At 34.6% G+C, this 21,935-nt stretch overlaps 1 protein-coding gene across 1 annotated transcript; it reads left to right on the top strand.

Moving 5' to 3' along the window:
* Positions 1 to 10,821: 10,821 nt before the first annotated feature.
* Positions 10,822 to 21,491, top strand: LOC120335142 (uncharacterized). Its single transcript, XM_078112659.1, has 15 exons — positions 10,822 to 10,984; positions 11,207 to 11,363; positions 13,127 to 13,246; positions 13,793 to 13,908; positions 14,703 to 14,969; positions 15,043 to 15,145; positions 15,711 to 15,825; positions 16,006 to 16,188; positions 16,553 to 16,757; positions 16,898 to 17,006; positions 17,296 to 17,424; positions 18,065 to 18,223; positions 18,471 to 18,580; positions 18,829 to 18,999; positions 19,493 to 21,491. The coding sequence occupies exons 1-15, from the start codon at positions 10,924 to 10,926 to the stop codon at positions 19,819 to 19,821; spliced, it is 2,334 nt and encodes a 777-aa protein (XP_077968785.1). The 5' UTR covers positions 10,822 to 10,923; the 3' UTR covers positions 19,822 to 21,491.
* Positions 21,492 to 21,935: the final 444 nt, after the last annotated feature.

Below are 21,935 nucleotides of genomic sequence, written 5' to 3'. Positions count from 1 at the left end.
TATATTACTGTCAGAAATTAGTGATCTCACAGGGGATTCAAAGCGCCAAAGCAATTCAAAGTTGTCAACTCATCAATATTTTTCTTGATTGCCAAAACATCAAGGATTTTATTCATGCACATACCACGCCTAAACACACAACATTGGCAATTATCATTTATGTCCCCAGCAGATTTGACCAAGTAATATTTGGTTGGTGCTACATTTGAACGAGAGACCACGTGATAAAATAAAAGAAGATTGTCTCACAGATGGGATAACGTTAAAGAGAGTAGTAGAAGACCCAAGTGTGTAGGCGACTATTTAAGTAACGATATTTTCCAGTTGGTTTCGATTCCAAATGACACTCATCGCTCGTTTGAAAGGGCTAGCAGAGAGCATTTCAGGAAAATGAACAAATGCTTTGTATGAAATCTTTATATTAACTACATCACTTGGAAATTTTACACAATTTTTTTTATTTATTTTCGAAAATACAGCGCGGGCCACTCGAAACTTCTCGGTGGGCCACATGTGGCCCGCGGGCCATGGGTTGGACGACCCTGATCTAAAGTATAAAGGGGAAATGAAAGGTTTTTGGGCAGTCATCCTATACGGCAAACTACGGCCCGCGGACCAAATCCGACCCGCTGGGTAAGTCAATCTGGCCTGCCTGATGCTGCCACACCCAAACTAAACCTTTGAGGTTTTAGCTAAAAAATAGATCATGAGACCTTTTTTTTCCACATTTGCTAATGTAACACTGTATATATTATCATAAAATGTTACTTTTTACGTCACACTCACATGGCCCGCCAGTCTAGATGGCCGAAAATTTTTGGGCCATAGTCTAAAAACCATGCCCGCCCTCGCGTGCTATTTATTTCATCCAAAGCTGTAGTGTAGATAGAACACAAATGAGATTTTGCATTGAAAAATCATTATTAGTTTTATTCTCTTTTACCTGTACGTTTACAACTTATTCGCTATATTAAAATGTGGTTGAATATTGCACTCCAGAATAAACTTACACAAAGTATATTGAGAGTTTGCAGGATTAAATATTTTGTAAATATCGAACATGAAAGGGAAACGTCTAATTATCGATCTTGTTGTTTCACCCTTCAAATCATATGACGGGTCAATTTGCTACTAGCCGGCGTAGCCGTCCATAGACGATGGTTAATCATTTAAGTACTTGCCAGTCGCTGAACTTCATCCATATCCAAACTATCGTTTTCTCAAAACTTTACCAAACATAGGAGAGTACTTTGTTTCCCAATACACTTTGTACCAATGTTAACGGTCTTTCTAAGACTATATGTTTGTCCTCCAACGTTATCAATAACTTTCTGTCGAAAAAGTTGCCTCAAATTCGGTAGGTTAAGTATTTTTATTTGGGACATAAATGTTCGAGATGGACATTATGCACACTGGTATCGACTTCAATAGGAGTTGAATCCGTGCTAATGATGCAATGTTTTTAGAGTCCAATCGTTCGCATTTTTTGGATTCACAAAAACGAACAAAAGCGCAGGAATACGGTATTGAAATAGAGGAAATGCCAATGAGTTGTAAAAAATCAATTTATAAACTTTTGTGAAAAATGTAAGAGGACATGATATATTTAGATATGAGATACTGGCGGAAGTATTCCCTGTACAAGTTTGCTAAAAGAAAGTTCTGAAACCTAATTAGATGTCGTATGAATTTCGGATCATTGCGGATATTAAGGGTCCATATAAACCAGATTTCGTCCTAAATTTCTGTTTGTGTTGATTTTGGCGGAATCCAAATTCGATTCCGATTTCAGGATATTTTGAAATTATTAGCTCCAGTTCTCATTTATTTACGACTGTTACAAATTCTTCCAAGCTATTATTGAAATATATGATATCTTTGATGTCCACTGCATTATCTCCATTCTCTACTACTCAAAAAATTTAAGTATCGCAATTCTTTTGAGTTATATATTTGGAAATTACAAACAAATTACCTTTTCTGTATCTTTTGCAGAAATGTAACTAATAAATAACGATTCCCTTACTATTCTATTATGTTTATATTCTGTAAAATATATTAATAATTTTTTTAGAATTACCGTACAATAGAATTTCAATCACTTATGTCACCAACACAATTTTTTCCTACTCCATTTTATATTAACTTTTCAAAAAAAAAAAAATTATCATAAGTATTGTTTCTGATTGGTGGTATGGTGCCATTGCGTAAACTGTCCTTATCGAAGCATTTGCCAAATAAATTATCTTCGGATAGGAAATTATCGAAATTACGACTTTTCCTAGATAGAATGTAGAATTTGACTTGCGTGTAAACTTAGGTCAAAAGTTACGGAAATGGTAGCTACCAACTTGCGGGAAAACTTCGCACTGTCGCTTTCTTATGGGAATTTGTTCGAAACAAGGTCACTCTTTCAGAAATTGAGGAGATTGATGGCTGAGCTAAGTTACGGGCGAACACTAAAATGCTGCTTCATGTCAACGTCTATTTTGGGAAAAGTACTTTGCTGTGGGGTCTCGTATAGTTCATGTCTTACCGCATTGTCCACTAAACCAGTGGTTCTCAATCTTTTTCAGTTCGCGGACCGGTAGAATTTCAAAACAAATTTTGCGGACCGGCAGACCTTTAAAATTAACCAAAAATGTCATGAACACAAAACAAAATCAAGAGAATGCAATCACGACAAGAGTAGGCGGTGCAAATAGAAGACAATCCAATTTATTGAGAAATTTGCTGCTGTCTTTTTGATATTATACGTGTTAAACGCGGTTCTAATGAATTTTCTGCAAGACGAAGTTGAGCGTTGACTTCCACACGATTTCGTTCACTTTGCGAGTTTGATTGCGTCGTTTGAGAGAATTTTGGCGCAGATTAGGCACATGGGAAGCGATACTTTTTGCTGCTGGGAGCAATAGTAAAATCTATCTCCAAATACTTCTCATCATACTACCTACTAAAGTCTTTTTTCTTGTTTCTGCGTGATCCATATCAACATTGCTACAAGGTCTTTTCGAGGCATGTTGTGAAGGTTGAAACAGGAGTCTCTGTTTTGTCAACACCACTATTTTGGTTTTTACCGCAGGGTTTCTTTTGAAAGAACTGGATAATACAGTACTTTGCTGTTTGTTTGCTTCCATTATACCATTAAACCTCGATAAATTATAAGCCTATTGTCAAACAACGGAACGTGCGAACTGCGGAAGTTCTCAATCAGGTATCGTACCATGTGGCCCCCGATCAAACTCCTCCAATATGACGTTAGCCGTCGTTATGAGGTCATAGACTTAACGGACATCGAGCCGTTCAGGGCTTGGAATGGGCAGAGGAATGGGCATGTTAAATTCCCACTCGTTACTCCCTATAATTTAGGTGAATAATATCCACATTCTACGGTGCAAACTCTATCAACTGAAAAACTCAACTCAATCTGACACATTTACAAGACATAAAAGATTGGAAAATTTTAGTCACGCACACCGTTTGCAAAATTTACACCAAAAATTTGGCCCGATCAAAATAGACTCAACTCCGCTGTAAGTTTGCAGCAAGAGAACCAATAAATGACCCGTTTCTATAAAGTTGGTGTAAGCTCTCAGCGCGTAGTATTTCGAATATTTATTCAAGTTAGCTCGGAATATAGCAATGACTCGTTTTTGAAAGCAGAATATTCCAGAGTTAGAGTCAACGTTTTATTTTGTTGGGAAACCTAGTTCTCTAACTTGTTAAATGATCTATTTCATAATTTTCCAACTTTTTTTTATGTTTTCTCTTAGACTTGCGGGACCTAGTGTATCACCCTCAATTTTGTAGTTTATTTAAATTCATAGGAACAATTTTATATCACACGAGGGAACACTGACATTTGAATGACGTGTCCATGTATTTGACCATTGATATTTTGTAATTTGCTGACTTCGCGTACAATGTACTGCTTTGTAGAATCGAAATACCATCCTTTTTCTAAGGGTTAAATGTTGTATCCACTCAGAATTACCCATTGAAAATGTCAGCTAACTTCCTTTTAACCCACACATACTTCCTGGTTTTAAACGGTTAAAAAATTAGAATATTTATTTAAATATGTAAGTACTTGATTTAAACAAATTTAGACAGCATTGTTAGCAATATGAGAACGCCATTAAGACTATAACACCAAAAACACAGTTGAAATGTCTGATTCTTACATTGTTACCCGAGTGTTATTGAGACAGGAAGGTGAGAAGACTGTTAAAAATAATCCTCCAAGTTCAATGGTTTTCCACGGCAAGTCAGATTTGTCAGTTTACTTCAATAAGCTATGTTAAGGCATTTCAAGGTATTTGAATGTGGATATAAGATCATAAAAGCATAAGGTTTGGGACACCTTGGTGGAAATATATAATATATTCTGTCATAGCGATCTCAATTGATATAAGCGATGACTATGTGTTCATATTAAATTAGTCAACTTTTATGTATAGTATCGGCAAACGATTTTGGCTTCGCGATAAAATTGAATCATCAAGTATTTGTGTTCTGTTAGTTAATAGTTGGGATACAGAATGAAGGATTTAATTGGATTTATCATTTTTCTCTTTCTGGTTATGGTAACTCGTTCGTTCGTCGTTGCGGACCAACAACAACAAGTTTGTCAAAAGATATGTTCATTGTTTTTGACTACACAAGGCCCAGTAATGTCACCAATTAATCAATCAACTCAAGGAAGACCTGGAAAGCGAGGTCCACCAGGGGTCAAAGGTGACAGGGGAGTAATTGGACCAAAAGGAACCGTAGATTACAATCTAGTCGATGATATGCTGGAAGCAAAAGTTGTGAATGGTAAAGTGAATTCATGGCTTTTTGTGGGATGAACAAAATTTAATTTTCTTAAGTTGAGTAAGTTTTTACTATATAATTATCAATGGCATTTCTTGATCAGTCCGTGACGGACAATGCAATTTTTTTTTAGGGAAAGAGGAGAGACTCCAGAGGCTAATGGGTACTATAGTCAGCTTTAGTCAGAAACATCACAAGATCATGTTTTAGAAAGATTTTTCAGAATGTATCTTCTAAACACGAAATCAGAATGGAAATTTGACAAAATAAAGAAATGATGTGCTTTGCAATCATCTCTCACATGCGCGTTTGTCGTTTCGTATCTCTTCCAACAAATTATCAAAAACAGAATATATATAAATCAGAGTTACCGTATATATTTTTGATTATATCCCTGTTGTAAAAATAGGATGACATTTACATATTTATCCCGGAGAGTGGAAAGCCGATAGGGCGGCTTAATCATACCACGGCCACTCTTCCGGTTACCAGTCCATGTCGGGTATGGGATTAGTTAGCCAGTTATTTGTTCCAGATGCATGAATAATATTTGAAATGATATTACATTTACAGAGTTGTATTACATTTGGTGCAATACAATATGATGTCAAACAAAATATTTCAATAAAAATTCATTTTTATATTATAGCAACTACAACTCTCCGCGCCAGGATCGATGAAATGGAAGAAAAATTTGAAAATACGTTGGCGAGATTGAGCAACACAACTATGAAAATTGAACATAAGACATTGGGTTTGTTGGTTTTTAGTTTCAACCAAAAACAAGAGAGCGATGCTCAAATATATGGACACGAAATCTAAAACAAAGCACTTTTCGTACCGTACATACTGTTACTGGTAGCCTATCAAAAAATCTCATAAATGAAAGTAATGGCCTCCTAGAAAAAAATACAATCTTCAAGCACTGAAAATTTCAAAGCAATTTGCCCAGTAGCGCATGAGAGAAGTGATTTTTTTCATAAAGTAACAACAAGAAGCAAATGACTGACAACAACAACAACAACAACAACAACATAATAACAAAACGATCCATACGACCACGTCGTGTCCAATTGGTTAATGATTGATAACATTTCTGTAATTATAGTTGACATCAATGTTAGGGATCCTTGAGTCATTGATTCAACTTCGACCAGAGTCAACAAGACTCACAGTGACGCGAGTCATCTTAAATTTTAAAACCTGGTCGACCCAAAGTTCACTACATTTAGATTCTAAATAAAATAGACTGCGTAAACCAGATTTAAATTTTTTTCTGACGGGTTATTTGCGCAAAAACTTGTGCAGGGTGACTAAAACAAGGGTGTGTATGTGCGAGAATATGGTTTGGCAAAATAAAAAGAATTTATTTTTGAGTGGAATCTTGCTAGAATGAAAATTTTTTATTTGAAAATACTATTTTATAATCATGTTCGAGCAAAATTTCATTACCATAACGTTTCATAATGACAGTCGTGCTTTAGGTTCAGCTCATCCGGCCCAATTGATTAAATCCTATTGCGGTGGTATACTTGGGATTAACCATTGGATGTAATTGATCCTAATCTTGCGTTACCAATATATTTAGATAACATTCATAATCGTATTGAAAGTCAAAAAACATTCTCTACCTTTTGTACCGCTTCAAAGCACAAAAGTATTAACTTTGGGTTTGAAAAAGTTTATTTTTTTCAGAACATTGTTCAACGTTCTTATACAACGGGAAATGCTTTCAAGCTATTTTGCATAAAATATCGGATGTGAAATACCCAGAAGCTAAGAATGTGTGCAAATCCAAAGGTTGGGAACTAGCAAATATCTACTCAATGGAACACTACAACTTAGTACTCGAATACTTACGCAAGGAATCGAGAACTGTTGTTGTATGGCTTGGAATGTACTACAACACAAGAGTAAGTATAGCTAACAATTTTCGTTACCTCCGTCAGATAGTGTCTAGGTCTAGAACAAACCTAAAATCTTAGCAAAATATTACTTTTATATGCAGATTATATACCGGTACATAATCGTACAGTTAAGTATTTTAATTTAAGCTTCATAGTGTGATTCGTAGGTTGCTGCTGTTTCATTTGTTTGTATGTTTCAGACTAAAAAAGCGATACTTTCAAACGGAGCTGGAGCACCCACTTTACCTTGGCACACCGGGTATCCTAAATCTCCCTCAGATTACACCTTGACAGGCTTAGTCTCTAAACTGGATAAACACTCAATAGATCAAGGTTTGCACAATGCTAGTCCAGGATGGACAAGAATGGGAGCTTTGTGTGAATATTAGAACATAACACAAAACACAAGTGAATTTGTTTCACAAACTTATATTATAGAGACTGAGTTTATTTAAATATAATATATATATACTCGAGAATAAACCCATTAGATTGATTATTAAGAAGTCTTCACTATTAAGATGTATATGTTCGTGTATAAAACTATTTTTATTATTAACTGCGATCAGAAAACTTTCGATGTGAGCACCCATTTTATCATTTCTTGGACACTAAGTGGACATACCGATCGTTTTGTTATTGTGTTGTTGTTTTTGTTAGAATTTATTTTATTATTACGAAACCAATCGCTTTTTCTTTAACTTCGGGGCCGATTGCTTTGAAATGCTCACTGGGTATAGATTGCATTTTTTGCTAGAAGTCTATTACTTTTATTTATTTTAAAAATTTCCTTGAACTCTGAGGTATTCGTTCCTTTATGTGCGATGTGTCGTCAAAATAAAAAATTGTGCAACCTTGTGGTGGGTTCGCGATCACGTGGTCAGGCGCTTCCGGTAGTATACTGTGACAGATTGTATAACCATGCTACTTCGTTTTGGCCTTCGTTTCCATATATTAGAGCATCGCTCTCTTGTTTTAACTATGGCATTTCATGTAAACGGTTTAAAATAGTTCATAATGACACTTGTTCCTTATATTACTCAACAGTATGTTTCACTATCTACCATTGAATAAAACACACATTTATACGGAATAAAATACAATTGGTTTGGTATTACATGCCTTTGTGTGAATTACTAGTTACTTTGCCAGATATGACTAGATATAGGCATTTCGAATAGTGAAGTATTCGAATCGGTTTAGAACTTCGAATCGCGGCCAACTTCTTATTTTTTTCTGTCCGCCTTTGTTTGAGGTGAAAACACCCCAATTCTTTGTTGCTGAAGCCATATTTATATTATCCAATCCTGGCATCGGAATCTCTTCGTCCCAGTGAGTTATTGATAAACAAGCTCATAGGCACCAAGGATCCCTGGGATAAAATGTGAAAAAATATATCAATATCAATGTGACCCACGTGAGAAATTTCAACCAGACCGGCCCAGTAGTTTATACACCACAGCTAAACAGACAGACAGACAGCCAGAGAGACACAGACTGACAGGCAGACAGAACGACCGATAATAAGGGTCTCCTAAAGCGGAGATCCAATAAAAGTGTTTCTTATTGTGTGTGAGCATTTTGCAAAATGTATGAGTGATGGATTCTGTTTTTTTTTCAAGAATTCATGTGTTAAGAGGACCCATTTCATAAAATAGTCACATACCATACACATTTCCTAATTATTCAAGATTCAATTCGAAAAAATTATTCGATTAGATTATGGAATACGAGGTCTTCAAAAAGGACCAGCCCTAGATGTCACTCTCGTTTGTTCCAAAGAAAAATCTTGACATAAATTAGAGCTCGTCATTAAAAGCGCATCCCACACAGACAAACTGTCAACATTAGTCATAAATTTGTATGTTTTGTAATTTTATTCAACTTACGTTGTTTGCGGTCAAAAACCCTGCGATGTCGGCACCCATTTCACACTTTGTTTTAATTAGACGTTGAATGTAAGCGGTTTCATTGGGGACATTGTACAATGGGGTGAAAAATCGTATTGTGGATAAACGAAGCACATATTTGTAAAACTTTCATTCGGACGTTGCGTGGATCTATGACTACTGCAAAAATAAGTTTCATGCTCATCAAAACCACAAAGAATGCGAATGGTGGCCAAATTCCACTCAATACCTAAATAAATAAAAAAAACTTTTGCGCATTGTGCGCTTAGGTTGAAATATTAAAACCTAATACGCGGTGTCGTGTAAATATTACAATTGAATTATAATATTATATTAAATATTATGAAAGCGTTACAACAGTCGAAGTCTCAACGTTGTTATTTTTTTTTACGAATGAACGATTTAACCTCCGAGCCTAAGTGACCGATTGTAAAGAGATTTTTGGAGATAAAAAGCGCAAAAAAATTACATAATTTGAATACGAACCAAGCAAAAGCTAATTCTTTACTAGCTTGCTCAATGACTATTGTTTCCGCAATAGAGTTCAATTAGGTGTTCAATTACGTGCAATAAAGCAAGGTCGTCTGGCAGTTGGTTAAATGCGGCATCGTTTTTTAGAACAATATGCTGTATTTTATCAAATATTCAAACACAATAACCTAATGAAGATATGTTCGATCTGTTTCTACATTCTTCTATTCAAACTTCCGAGAGGTTTAGATAAAAGGAATTACTTAGATGAGGAGTGTGCAACCTTTATTACAGGAGGGCTAGGTAAAAGTAACTGGGTGAAGCCGCGGGCCGCATTTTTATTGAACATAGTCTTTCTGGTAGCTTCCGACACCAAGAATTGTTTCTTTTTGTTATTGATCGTACGGCAGTGTTAGGTGGTCCTTGCAGAAATGGTGAGTTAAAACGCATAAATTTTTAATAAACTGCTATCCAAATTTATTATCACACCGACTTTAAACGAATTCAGTGAGAAATACGTTTTTATAACATTGTGTAGTTTGCAACAGGATATTACTCGCTAGTTTTGCTAATATGACTGCTATAGGCTACTACGCAATGAGATTGAAATTGCTCGCACTTTCCAGATTACCTAAACCAAAAACTCGTTTTTTTTGGGTGGAACATTGGCACTTCTCCGCGGGCCGCACATTTTTTCTTGCGGGACGCATTTGGCCCGCGGGCCGTAGTTTGCCCCCCCCTGACTTAGGGGCCAATATTGCAAACTTTTTTATCTTAAAAAAATGTAAGATAAACTTAATTGTGAATAGTACGTTATCAGACATTTACGTTTTGAAATTAACGTTATCATGAATTGTTGAACATGTCGAAGATAAGTGTGATGCGATGTAGGATGTGTGCAAGCTGATGAAAGACGGAAGAAAACAGTTTCTACTTGGTTATGTTACTTGGTTTCATAACATCCGCGTATGATAACGATGACGAGCACATTCCCAGTGCTGTATTGGCTTTGATATAGAGGCAATGCTTTCGTATGGCATTGTGCTATCCCATAAGCTATAACTAATGAATACACACACAATCCATTATGACCGAGGAACGGTTTTCAGAAGTCAATTATATGCGGAAGTGATAGACTGACTCAGAGTATAGTTGAACCACTCATAAGAAAGACATAATAATTTACGTGTATTTTTTATGATTGTATGTAGAGCAGGTTTCGAGAAATGTTGGTAATTTAATAATAGTAACAGTTTGTAGTAGTGGAATTATTTTGAAATGTGAATGAAAAAACTTTTAAGTTGTGTAGTTAGTTATCACTGTATCAAAGTATTCTCGTGAAAAGGTGTTTCAATGCTTTCGCTTCACACCATGTACATGCCCTGCTGCTTGTAATTTACCATAAGAAAGACTCATGGATATTGGGGAAGAAATATATTAAGGACAGTGCAGTCTTGAGCCAACAACTATCTATGATCAGCATGCGAACCGAATATAGGATGGGGCGCATTGATGTAGTGGGGCAAACTGGTGAAAAGACCTATCTACTGCCTCATAAAAGATTGATTCCGTCGACTTCTTTCGCCGTTATTCAAAATATTGCTTTAGCAATTGGAACTGCGATGTTCATCACGTCCATGTACTTGATTTGCTTTGCCAATAACTAAGATATATTATCTATTTTCATAGCTATAAGTTCATTTTTCATACTAACATTAAATAACTTATATTTTGATCAGAAAGAGTTGAAAAATTGGAATTAGGGTGTAATATTTAAGTTGACCACAAATGTCAAAAACTGTGTCTTTCGAATAATAAAGATGAATCCTACTGTTTTGGTGATAATTGTCTCGATTATCATCACAAGTGCTTCAGCCCAAGGTTAGTTGAATATTGTATGAAAAAACCCATTTGCTTTTTTCCTGTCCAACATTTTGTTTATGAATAGGTTGCTTTCTCTCGGACAAATGCAAATGTTTCTATAATATATGGAAAAACCTCAGCTCATATTCTTCAAATTTCATGGTAATAAATGAGAATTGTTATTTATTCAATTGTTGAAATTTGAATCTGATTACAATTCCAGATACCGTTGTGTTTCAGATCCCTGGAAGAAAGAATGTGTTGATGGGTTTGAACTGCTTTTTTTCAAACAACGTAAAACTTACAACGAGGCAAAATCTTCTTGTGAAGGATTTGGAGGTTACTTGACTAAAGTTGATGATCAAAGAATAACGACAGTCATTAATTCAGCATTCGAGTGAGTTAGAAAGAAACTTATTTTTGATATCTTGGTGTTATTTAATATGTGAATTGTTCTATGTATTGAACATTGTACCATCTCAATGTAGATCAGGCCTGCCCAACCTTTTTCGTCTCGTGGGCCACTTTCAAGAGTCGAAATTCGTTGCGGGCCGCAAACGTTTGTACCAAACATTAATACCAGCTATAGGTCCTGATTTCGGTGTAGGTAATTTATGTAATACATAAAAGTCAAGCTTATTAAGATCAAATCAATCAAGTTAAAAATTGCTTTCTGTTTACTAAGCAGGGCTGGCAAATTATTCGAATATCTGGTAACACGGGGCGTGGGCATGAAACTTTCTTGATGACACCCGAAAACACACACATCACGTCGAAATTAAATGTTATATTTGCGTTATAGTATTTTTATTCATTCATTTTCAGTAGCTATGATACTGCCTCAATGTTTAAATGAGCATAATGTGTGCCAATGTCGCAGAAATATCAAGTTTTAATCGGTCGTTTTGTAAAATTTGGAACGCCAATGCAAATATTTAATGAAGTAACATTACAAAGATTTCTGGACGAATTTCCTATATATATACTGATTCGTGGCCAATATGCAGCAATGCCATTAAGTCAATTTCATTAGAATTATTGACGGATACGTAGTGACGACATTTCCGAAATCTTATTTAACCCAAACATTTGAAAAAAAAATCACAAACATAAAAGGACAACGTTCCCAGAACCAGTACCAAAGATATCGTTGACTTTTTATGTTACGTTGGAGATAAAGACGATCAAAGCAGACACGTAAGAAATCAATCAGAATGAAATTAATCTGCAAATTTAGGCTCAAAATTCATTCCCATAATTGTGCTCAGCGTTCGTCCTCAATGATTGCACAATATCTTTCGAGTCCGTCGAACAGAACGCTCAGTTCTGCGAGAAATAAAAAAAAATGACGTCGATGTCTACCAGGGTGCAAGACTTGACACATACAAAATAATAAAAACCGGCATTTGAATGTGGATAGATGGCAGGAATAATCACTCCAAAATCACGAAACCTACTTAACCCTATAAATTGAATAACATAGTACAAACATAAAAATTCTGCTTACAAACTTTATAGGGCGGGCCGCGAAAAACAGTCTGGCGGGCCTCATGCGGACCGCGGGCCGCGGGTTGGGCAGCCTTGATGTAGATTAAACACTTATTATATACGTGAGTTGAAATAGGATATTGTTTGTACAGTGATGTACGAGAGCTAAAGATTTATTTTACTTTTAGGAATCATGTTGTAGGATCGGGATAATTCCAAATATGTACTTCATTATTTTCACATTATAATCGTAAAACCAGCCGCAGTATTTATGTTAATTTCCACACAGCAATTTATTTACCTTGGATATGCTGTATTGAAGCCAGTAGTTATTCGTAAATAGAATAAAAGCAAGAATCAATGAAATTTTCATAGCTTACAAGTTACTATATTTGAATAAACTTGAACGAAAATTGTTATACGCAATGAGTTTTTTCAGTAATTACTAATTAGACATATACATTCAAGTTTACAAAACACCAGAACTAACTGTTGACTACCTGGCATAATCAACGTTTTTTAATTACTACTTTGCTTCATCACACAAAGGATATTTAGCTATCTTAGCGTTCCGTGGTATATTTCAGCTCTTCCCTCAGTCGTTTATTAATTTTCAATTGATGGCTCCGGTATTTTCTTAAAAAAAAACTAATAAGGTTTTTATATTCTTAGCATACAACATCAAGATAACACCTTTTACATCGGAGCAAATGACATAGCTAGAGAAAGAGATTGGAAATGGCAGGATGGTACTGATGTGACAATGAGAGGAGAAGCAGGATATCAAAACTGGTTTGTTTTTCAAGTTTATTTAAAAAAGTTGCAAAAATAAAATGAAAAAAATAAAATTATTTAAGGAGCGAATTAGAATTTTGATCTCGTATACCATGCAGTTTAATTATTATCAATATTATAGTAAAGAGAAATACCTCGGCATGACTTCAATGATGATATTCATTAACTGCCGTAGTTGAATTCATTTTTTTAGTGGTGAAATGCTGACAAACCTTATTAGATGATAACAGTAAGGGAAATGAGATAAATTATGCCAAGCCAAAATTTATTTTAATTTCATATTTATTATATCAGTACTTCTCCTATTTATAGATAATGGGTAGCCATATCTGCGCAACATCTTGTTAACAAATTTGGTTCAGATTAGTTCATCAGAGCCTTCCTAATTTTTAGACTTAATTAATTAGGCTTGTCAATTTATCAGGAAATATAATCAACCGAATGGTGAGACTGCAGTTAATAATGCTGTTGAAGACTGTATGGCCATTGCTTAGGAAGCGCATAAATTTTACACTTAAATAATACGGCTTCTCAATTTATCAGGAAAGGTAATCAGCCAAATGGTGGGACTGGTGAAAACTGTCTGACAGTTGGCAGACAAACGTACCTGTGGGTTGATTCATCTTGCGATGAAAACTTCTTCTACATTTGCCAGAAAGGTAATACTCGGTTTTCTATTTTTGGCTCAATTTGAAAGATAGGTATCATTGATGTTTCATTATTCAATGAATTCATTATATGGCTATGTTTTGATAACAGACTTGTATAACTCGTCCTCATAATGACATTCTTATGGGTTTTTTAGCTTTGTCGTAAATTTTTCTGGTATCGTACAAGTGGTTTGAATATGCAAGCTTGCTCAACTGAAGGTAAAGGAAACGTATCAAGTTGCATAGGTTCTATCTAAAGAAAACAATAGAGCAAAACACAAATATATGTATATAGAAATCAAAGCTATTCCAACAATTCCACAAAAATCATACGATATCATGAAAGAAGCTTGAACTGTGGAAATGCTATGGTACCCAGAACACTACAGTAACAATACCCGCACTGCCCTCAACGAAACTCAAATATATAAACTCCTGTCCTATAAGCTAGCACGATAAATATGATTTGAAGTAAATGTCAAATTAACAATATTCTATTGAAACTGTTCAATACAGGTCACATCAATACAAGTACCGTATACGATACGAGAGTATTGTCTTTCGGTGCCACTGAATGCCTATAGTAGAATTATTGCGCTTCTATCACTTAATTTAAATTTTGTAACAAACAGAGTTGCCCTAATAGTATCAACGCAAAAATGCTTTTATCCGCTAAAAATATAATCATGATACTTTCAAAGTTTAGTGTTTCTGCCTGCATGAACCAAAGTAATCAACCTAGTTTTCATATTTTAAACTAATTTGTGTTATTTACGGCTTCAAATTCACAAATTCTGCTTCAGTGTTTCCGGGCCCGTTCGTTAGAATACAAACAATCAGTGGAAACCAGAAAAGATGTTCTGCGACAGAATGCAGCACTGCAACACAAGTTGATTGGTACAAAGCATCTAACAAAGTATCAACCGCAACTACAAGTAGAGTTTACCAAACGATACAAACTGGATCAGCAACATTGAATCTTCAAAATTCGAATATTGCAGATGCGGGATCTTATAGTTGTCGTTATCGAATTGGCCAAACCGAGAAAACTACAACTGAATCATATGAGGGTGAATTTAAATAACGATCTTCTCTAAATTTTGAAAGTTCTGTCAGCTAATTTTTTGGTATTTACTTTTCTAGTGGCTGGAAATCCCACAATCCATCAAATATCCAATAACGTCTGCAACTCTAACTTGATCATCTCATGGCAACCACATACAAATGCTGTTGGATTCCCACACAAGTGAGTTTACCTTTATGAATATTAAGGCATAAATTTCAACATCTTGTTTATGCGTCATCTCTTCCTCCGAACCGAAAATGCCTTTAGACAAATCTAAGTCAATAGTCGTTTTCACAACAATGATATAATGTCATCTAAGACAAGAGAGCTATGCTCAAATATATGGACACGTAGCGCCACCCAGTGGCAATAATTTTGATGACGTCATAGCGAAAGAAAAGTAATAGCCTTCTGGAGAAAAATTTTATCTTAACCACTGAAAATATTAAAGCAATTGGTCCAGTATTCGAAGAGAAAAGCGATTTTTTAAAAATGGAGACGGAGACAAATAACATTAAACAATAACAACAAAATTTTGAAACGATCGTTATGGCCACTAAACGTGTCCAATAACGGTAGAAGCTGCTTAAGTTACGATGTTAAATTTATTAGACGTATTGGTGAGTGTCAACATGTATTTCTATCATGTTGGTTACGACCCGTGTACCCAACACCATTACGCATATTGTTACAAGTTGTTTTACTTCCATCAAATTGTCACTGTCAACTCACATCTGTTTCACAGAATAGAAGTAAGTCCGACCTCAGGTGAATCAACAAGATGGGTGGATTCACCAACATCTGAGAAACAGTCAACCACTATAACCAGTTTGTCACCTAACACAACCTTTCAAATCAAAGTAAGTAATAATTTTTCAATATATCGTAAACGATCATTTTTTTTATAATTTTTATTGCATGGGTTCTACTTCCAGCAAAAGGTCTCCTCTCTCAGGAATACGTACGAAACGTTCTAAGCTACTTGACCACTTCACCCAAATTATACGTTGCTTTATTATATTGTTAAATATAAATTTCAGATAACTGCATGTGTAACAAAGGATAACTGTCCAACCAAATATTCTACCATCCGAAGCGCAAGAACAGGCGGATCAAAGTTATCTGTTGAATCGTCATCTATTATACAATACAAGAATACGCAAACTTGCGTCATCTCATGGATCTTATATAACAAAACAGAGACTGGTGATTCTTATACCGTGGTGAGTCGATAATTGCATTGTTAACACAAACTATTTGAGACACATGTCCTACAACAACTTGGTTGATGGTGTGTAAATTGGATTGAGAATTTATACGTGTAATATGACTTCACTCTGTGTCACGAAGTTTGGCTGATTCTACAGCCATCCACTCTATTGTTACGATCGTAAATCTGTTTTGGTCCACTGATATAAATGACAGATATTGTTTTATCAATTTTTTATATCAAAATCATATTCCACTTATCTGGAAGTTTTGGTTTATTACGTTATCTTCAACAATTCATTTGAAACCCATATTCAGGAAATTTAAAATAAAAACTTCAATATTTCTGATGCAATACTTTTATCTGATGATTTATAGGAACTGAATTTAACTTCAACCCTGGCTTCGTCGCGAGATTTGAACTTGAAGACAGACATGAAACTAATAAACGTGACATCATCATCCGTGTATTCATTTCAACCAGAACCAAATCGTAACTATTCTGTTTCGATCAAAATATTTAAGTGTGCTGGTCTTGGTCAAGAATTATTGGTTGCTGGCACTTGTCTAGGAAAACCTACAGGTATATTGAGAAGTTAATATTTGTGAAATCAAGTTTGCAATTACCCGTCTACTTAACAACTCCATTCAAACCAATATATGTGAAAATGCGTAAGCATGTTTGTCGCAATTTATTTTAGCAAACACTGTCTCGTGTTTTAGCTCCTACAAAGATTTTTCCGCCTGAAAGTTTTGAAGATAACCTAATCAACGTGTGTGGCATCAAAGAACTGGCAATACAGGCACCGGATGAGACTAATGGCCTTGTCAGGTAAGCTAAATGCAACAGAGTAGAAAATAATATATATATCGGTATTCAAAAAGTTAATACGTCTGTTTCTCTACGGTTGATAGTTAGCCTGGAATAAAAATCGACCGAGCATGTTCATATATCATATTAGGTATATTAAGCATCTCTCTCACCAATACAGTCACTTTGCTTACTAGACACTGAAGTTTTGATTTATTTTGATCAATATCATTCCACAATACGGAATTCATTCCTCAACAAATAGTGCTATCAGTACAACTTTTAATATTGTATAATTTATTTACCTCAGTTGCATATTTGTACTTGTACACACAAATTTGAAGGAACTTGACGACGACTTTTCTATGACTGACATGATAAATATTAACAACACAGTGAGCGGAGATGAATATATTGCTAAAGCAATACCTATGACAAGGTTGGAAATCGTTTTTTCCAGAAGAATATTCTACGTGATCTGTCAATTGGGTGTTTTCAGTTGAACAGGATTTATAAACAAAAAATACGATTTATAAGATAAACAACTTAAAATTCTATTTGTAAAATTAAAATTAATAGATCGGGTGAAAGTCCCACTCGTAAGAAGTACTAGGGTGATTTGTTTCATTTGCTATTTCTGGTTGCTAATCCGACAAAGCCAATTAAAAAGTAACATTTAATTAGATTACCCGGTTAACGTGATTTTACGTCTAGCTAGTGGATGTATTATGTAATATATCAGGACAACAGCGATTATTTGTTGTAGAGTTTATAAGATTTTTGACGTTGAATTTTCTAACGACCGTAACGAAACACATTGTACTACTAATACTTTACTCCAATAATTTTTGGCTATAATATATACAAAGCACATGCAACAAGATACTTTGATACCGCGTATGTGCGTACCACCGCACCCTTCATGTATTTTGAATTCATATATACTGCTATATTAAGAGTTTCAATTTGTATATACTTGTATGCGTCGTTGCAACGTCATTTTTCTATTGTCTCGAGTAGCAGCGGTATTTCCTGCATAACATACCATATTCTATTTTACATTGAATAAAATATTTTAGCATGAATTGGGAGAGAATGAATATTACACTCGGTGAAGAATCAATGACTACATGTGACGTAATAAATACCGGAAAAGCAGGGATACAAAATGAACAAAGTCGTGGAAAAGAAATTTTATTCACAGGAAGAAACAAAAAATTAGATAAAAAGACGTTCAGGTATTCCAGATATATCTTAGGGATATATAGATCATCATAGACTTTTAATTTTTAATCGAAAGTTTTGGTATTGTTATAATGCTATTTTAAAACCGACAGAAAGTAAAGATATATGTTAACGTCAAATTAGATTGATTTACCTATTCAATAGTGCTATCAAATCAAATATAATATATCGGATCTTTTATCAGTATTTCATTTAATGAATTTATTTCCGCAATGCATAATATAACTTATTTTACTTCAGTGTCTCGATAGTTTATTCTACGCCCTCTGGTGACCAAATACATTTCAGTCAAAGCCCCTCTATAACGTTGAAACAAGGTGAACAGGAAACTACTGCTAAGAACGATACCGGTAAGAATAACAAATATTCAGATTTGGTTAATTCAAAGCCAGATTATGGAAAAAATTAGCAAACTTCAAACAACACAAGATAACAAGCAAATAGTTTTGAGAATTGAAAGAAGAATAAAGTGTTCTTTTATTGTGAACGTTATATACTATCTTTGTAATTCTAGAGATGATGTTGCTAATTTTAATAAAACTATAATCCCAAAACCTTTAAATATCAACGGGAAATCAGAGTAACGTATTTGTTTTAGAAAAAGAAGCGTTCGGGTTCAACATCATCAGTTTTGTGATTGGTTTTCTCATTCCTTTCGTCTTCTTGGTCGTCTCTGTCTGGATCATATACAAATTGAAGAAAGAAATAATGAATTTGAAGGAAAAGGCAGAAGTAAAAGAACATAATTACGAAACTATAGAAGAAAAAGGTAGTGAGAAATAATCAGAACTGATGTATAAAATATTATTCCCATAAAATCAAATTCGAAGTGTCATTCAAAGTGTATAAACACAACAGAATACGGTCACGATAAAAGTTTTAACTCCACTTCAATGATAAACACATGCCATCAATGTTAATGGGATAGAAAACGTTTATCAATCAATACAGGTTCTAATAGTGGGGCAATACAATTTGTATATCTCGAGTTTATACAAAATTGGAATGCCACCGCAAATAAAAAGTGAATAAAATTAAAGCCCTACTAGGAGTCACGCCCATTAAATTACTAAAAATTTGAAAGAGATTGGTCTGTGAACAAACCTTCTATGAAGTAATAGAAAAAAACTGAGATATTTTATTTAAAAAATTATTATTTTAACACACTGTCTACCACAGGTTTACTTAGATCTGATTTCTACAAGATCAGTCTTTTAAATCGATTTTTGTTTGTTGCTAATTACATTCTTTCAATTAATTAGCAACTCCTCCCAACAATCCAGCTTCACAACCATCATATTCAAATGTCTTGCAAGAAACTGCCGGATACGACCAACCACTTCCTGCTACAACTAAGCAAACACAAGTGGAATCAGCTTACGAACAACCATCATCATCAAATGCCCTGCAAGAAACTGCCGGTTACGAACAAGCTCTGCCTGCGACAACTAAGCAAACGCAAGTAGAATTAGCTTACAAACAACCATCATCATCAAATGTCTTGCAAGAAACTGCCGGTTACGAACAAGCTCTGCCTGCGACAACTAAGCAAACACAATTGGAAACAGCTTACGAATCTTACAACGCCTGATGAATTTCAGCTATGCAGTAACTATCAGCAAATTACAAAAATGTAAAAAAATTCAAAAGAGTTGTTTATTGACAAAACACTGGGTATACTTGTTACATACAATGTCGTTATTATTGAAGTAGTCAGTCAAGTTGGTGTCGATTGTCATCTCTATCTCATAGCCGGGACAGAGCAATCATCAGTACTGTTCACTTTTACACCCAGAGTGTAATCAGCTCTGTAGGTCATGTCGCAAACATGTATATTCTAGCATGCATTCTTGTAAACGACTTGTAGTTCGGGTGTAGTCTGTGTATTATAATACAGCAATAAAAATCAAAAACCTTACTTGAAAAGTTCACTCATTTTGTCTCGCTCGTTATAATTTCCATGCCCGACAACTAATACGCATATACTATAAAATAGGAAAGTTTTATAGTGTCATTTCCAACAATGAAAGAATTCTTCTTGTTGACTAAAAATAGAAGACAAAAATGAAAGAATGCTTCTTTCGACTAAAAATAGTCCGTTATTCTTATAGTAATTGGATGTTATGTCTGAAATGCACGCATTTCATCGGACATGGGATTTCCCCTGGTACGTGATGCGCCTGTCTGTAATTTTGCAAATCGTCACCAGTTGAGGCTAGAGATTTTTATTTACCAGGTCCTGCAAATGCCTCAAGCTAGAACCATGTGGTGTTTAATTCTATTGTTTTTTGCATTTTCACTTGACATTTTTGTTTCGCATTTTAACTAATTGGGGTATCGCTGACTCGATGATGATCTATCAGTCCTTTGTAAGTTTCTAAATTTTCATTGTATTTTCTCAGAAAAGAAAATTTTGACATTAAACAGTGTTTCACATTACTGCGACATTTTGTTTACTTTGTTGATTTTTCTTTGTTGTAATTTGTAAATGTTGCTGCTTTATTTGTACAGACCTATTATTATAATCGTATTAGAACGAGCAAAAGTTAATATCACTTGAACATCCAGCACCGATACCTCTAATTTCCAGTGAAGAACATTATTGTGCTTAGAAATACTTGTGACTGAGACAAATATATACGTTTTCAAGAAGTATAAATAGAGTAAGCAGTTGAAAAGATCGCAAATGCAGATTTGAGTTTGTTACTTATTCCAAATTTCCGGGAAGTTGGCCATGTGTAATTAAATAAAGTTAAAAACTTAAATATTGCAAACTTTTCTAAAGAACGTATACTCAGAGAAGTTTATATGGAAATTAAGTCTTGATATACTAAAAAGTCTTCTCTATTCAGATGGATGAATGTTTGAGCGTTTAAATGTGAAAATATTTTCACTGTCTACTGCAATCAGGAAACATGTGACATGCACAAGCATTTCGCTATTTATAAGTTACACCGAATGAAAACTGTTTTAAGTGATATAGCAAAATTTGAGCAGGGTCGTGTAAAACTTCCATGTGCTGTATATGTGATCTTTCAAATATTTGTAAATATACGTGGAAAAAGGAAAATGACAGATAAACAATATTTGGCAAACTTGTTTCACAACAATCTTAAAAATCTCACACATTATCTTTTATGAAACTAAAATATATTTTATTTCTGCTCTGCATTAAATTTATATTTGTTCATTATATTGCTCAACAATATGATTTTGACATTTAATATTAAATGTGTATATACAGATTAAATACGGTTGGTTTAGCAATGCATGTATTATGTACAAAAGTGACTCAATGAATTGTGGGTGTGAACTTATAATAATCATTTTACGAGGTGTCACTACTGTTTGTACAGTTTCGACATGCAGTAACCAAAAGACATAAGAAGCTTGTGGTTTCGTGAATAACAGTGATTTCCGATTTGACGCAAATAACTAGCAACGTTGTAAATATTATATAAATGTTTCTTCACCTGATAGTAATGGACGAGATAGTGCAATATTTGCGCATGAAATCTCAATCCAAAATATAGCTATTCCCCCAACCTGTGAACAATGTTTACTTAAATAGCTGTTATGTTGTGTTACAGAGGTGTTGTTGAGATTTGATGCCGGTATCAGACTGAGTTTTTCATTTCCGATGATATAGATGGCGGGACTGGTCCAATTCTTGGTAGCTTGATCAAGTCACTAACAAAAAACACA

Source organism: Styela clava, chromosome 1, assembly GCF_964204865.1.
Source record: "Styela clava chromosome 1, kaStyClav1.hap1.2, whole genome shotgun sequence".
In the NCBI taxonomy this organism is placed as follows: domain Eukaryota; kingdom Metazoa; phylum Chordata; class Ascidiacea; order Stolidobranchia; family Styelidae; genus Styela; species Styela clava.
Note: the sequence above shows the minus strand (reverse complement) of the source record. Positions and strands in the feature narration are given on the sequence as shown.

Bases quoted from the DNA above. Each gene is read 5' to 3' on its own strand.
- LOC120335142 (XM_078112659.1), top strand. From the start codon at position 10,924: ATGAATCCTACTGTTTTGGTGATAATTGTCTCGATTATCATCACAAGT. The intron at 16,189-16,552 runs GTGAGTCGATAA...GATGATTTATAG, and splicing joins CTGGTGATTCTTATACCGTG to GAACTGAATTTAACTTCAAC. The intron at 18,224-18,470 runs GTATTCCAGATA...ATTTTACTTCAG, and splicing joins TTAGATAAAAAGACGTTCAG to TGTCTCGATAGTTTATTCTA.